Source organism: Mandrillus leucophaeus, unplaced genomic scaffold (genome assembly GCF_000951045.1).
Source record: "Mandrillus leucophaeus isolate KB7577 unplaced genomic scaffold, Mleu.le_1.0 Scaffold2, whole genome shotgun sequence".
NCBI classification, from domain to species: Eukaryota; Metazoa; Chordata; class Mammalia; order Primates; family Cercopithecidae; genus Mandrillus; species Mandrillus leucophaeus.
This window is the reverse complement of record NW_012102031.1, coordinates 4,482,642-4,483,950: the sequence shown is the minus strand read 5'-3', so window position 1 is coordinate 4,483,950 and position 1,309 is coordinate 4,482,642. Positions and strand designations below refer to the sequence as shown.

The following is a 1,309-nucleotide window of genomic DNA, read 5'->3' as shown; positions in this document are numbered from 1 at the left end:
AGAGTCTTGCTCTGTCACCCAGGCTGGAGTGCAGTGGTGTGACCTCAACTCTCTGCAACCTCTGCCTCCCGGGTTCAAGCAATTCTTGTGCCTCAGCCTCCTGAGTAGCTGGGACTACAGGTGTGCGCCACCAAGCCTGGCTAATTTTTGTATTCTTAGTAGAGACGGGGTTTCACCATGTGGACAAGGCTGGTCTTGGACTCCTGGCCTCAAGTGATCTGCCTGCCTCGGGCTCCCAAAGTATTGGGATTACAGGCGTGAGTCACTGTGCCTGGCCTGGAAGTAGGGTTTTTAGGGTCGGGGGATAGGATAGAGTCAGGTGGTGATGGGATGATGTACTTAGCTTTGCACTTTGAAAAGATGGCCCTAGAAGTATCTGAGAACCTGAGGGAGACCAGTTAGGTGCCTACTGCAGTAGTGATGGGAACTCAAACTAGGGTGGTGGGAGTGGAATAGTGAGAAACAGGTGGTTCTGGGAGGTACGTCAGAAGGAACATCAATAGGGCAGAGGATAAAGTAGGTATCAGGGATGACTGCTAGGTTTCAGGTTTGCCATGAGGATTAGTGGAGAAAAAAATAAGTAAAAGCATCTTGCACTGCAGCCTACACTGAAAACCTGGTTCCTTCCCTCTCTCTTCTCAATCGCTACATTTCTGTGAATGCACCTTAGTGCGCCACTTACCCACTTAGTGCGCCACTTACCCACCCACTTACCCACCCAAGTGAGGAGCCTCCCGGGGCTTCTCACTTAGAAGATGGGGTAGACCTGGGCAAGGGGTACAGAGATGTGCAACTAACAGGAGGCCACTGATGCTCCAGAAGAACCCAGGGTTTCTGAAGCTTATGGGGCCCCAAGGGGTCCCGGTCTGTGCCTCCCCACTTACCTGAGGGTGGCAGAATTTCCTGCTCTGGCCTGGTTTCTGGGAGAAGGCTCTCGTACCAGCAAACAAAGAAAACTCTCTCCCTATAGAAGGGAAAAAGCTGTTATTAGTTCGTCTTGTCATGGGGCAATGAAGATTGCAGTCCAGGAGCTTGAAACAGCCTCCTTTCTGGAGAGAGTGACACCCAGAAAGTCTGTTGACTCCACCTGCTGGGCAAGTTACCCAACCCTGATCCTGTTAGACTGTGCACAGTATCTCCCTCTAGGGCGAATGCACCAATTAAAGGAAATAATGTATGCACAGGGCTGGACAAGGTGGCTCAGGCCTGCAATCCCAGCACTTTGGGAAGCCAAGGTGGGTGGATCACGAAGTCAGGAGATCGAGACCATCCTGGCTAACACGGTGAAACCTCGTCTCTACTAAAAAAA

The 1,309-nt window shown here is 51.4% G+C and overlaps 1 protein-coding gene across 1 annotated transcript in view; it reads right to left on the bottom strand.

The window, feature by feature from the left end:
• The window catches only part of FAM227A (family with sequence similarity 227, member A), a 95,420-nt gene that overhangs the window by 46,098 nt on the left and 48,013 nt on the right, over positions 1-1,309 (bottom strand). The window contains exon 10 of the mRNA XM_011979125.1: positions 885-964. Within this exon, the coding sequence (XP_011834515.1) occupies positions 885-964 (80 nt within the window). The remainder of the gene's footprint in view (positions 1-884; positions 965-1,309) is intronic.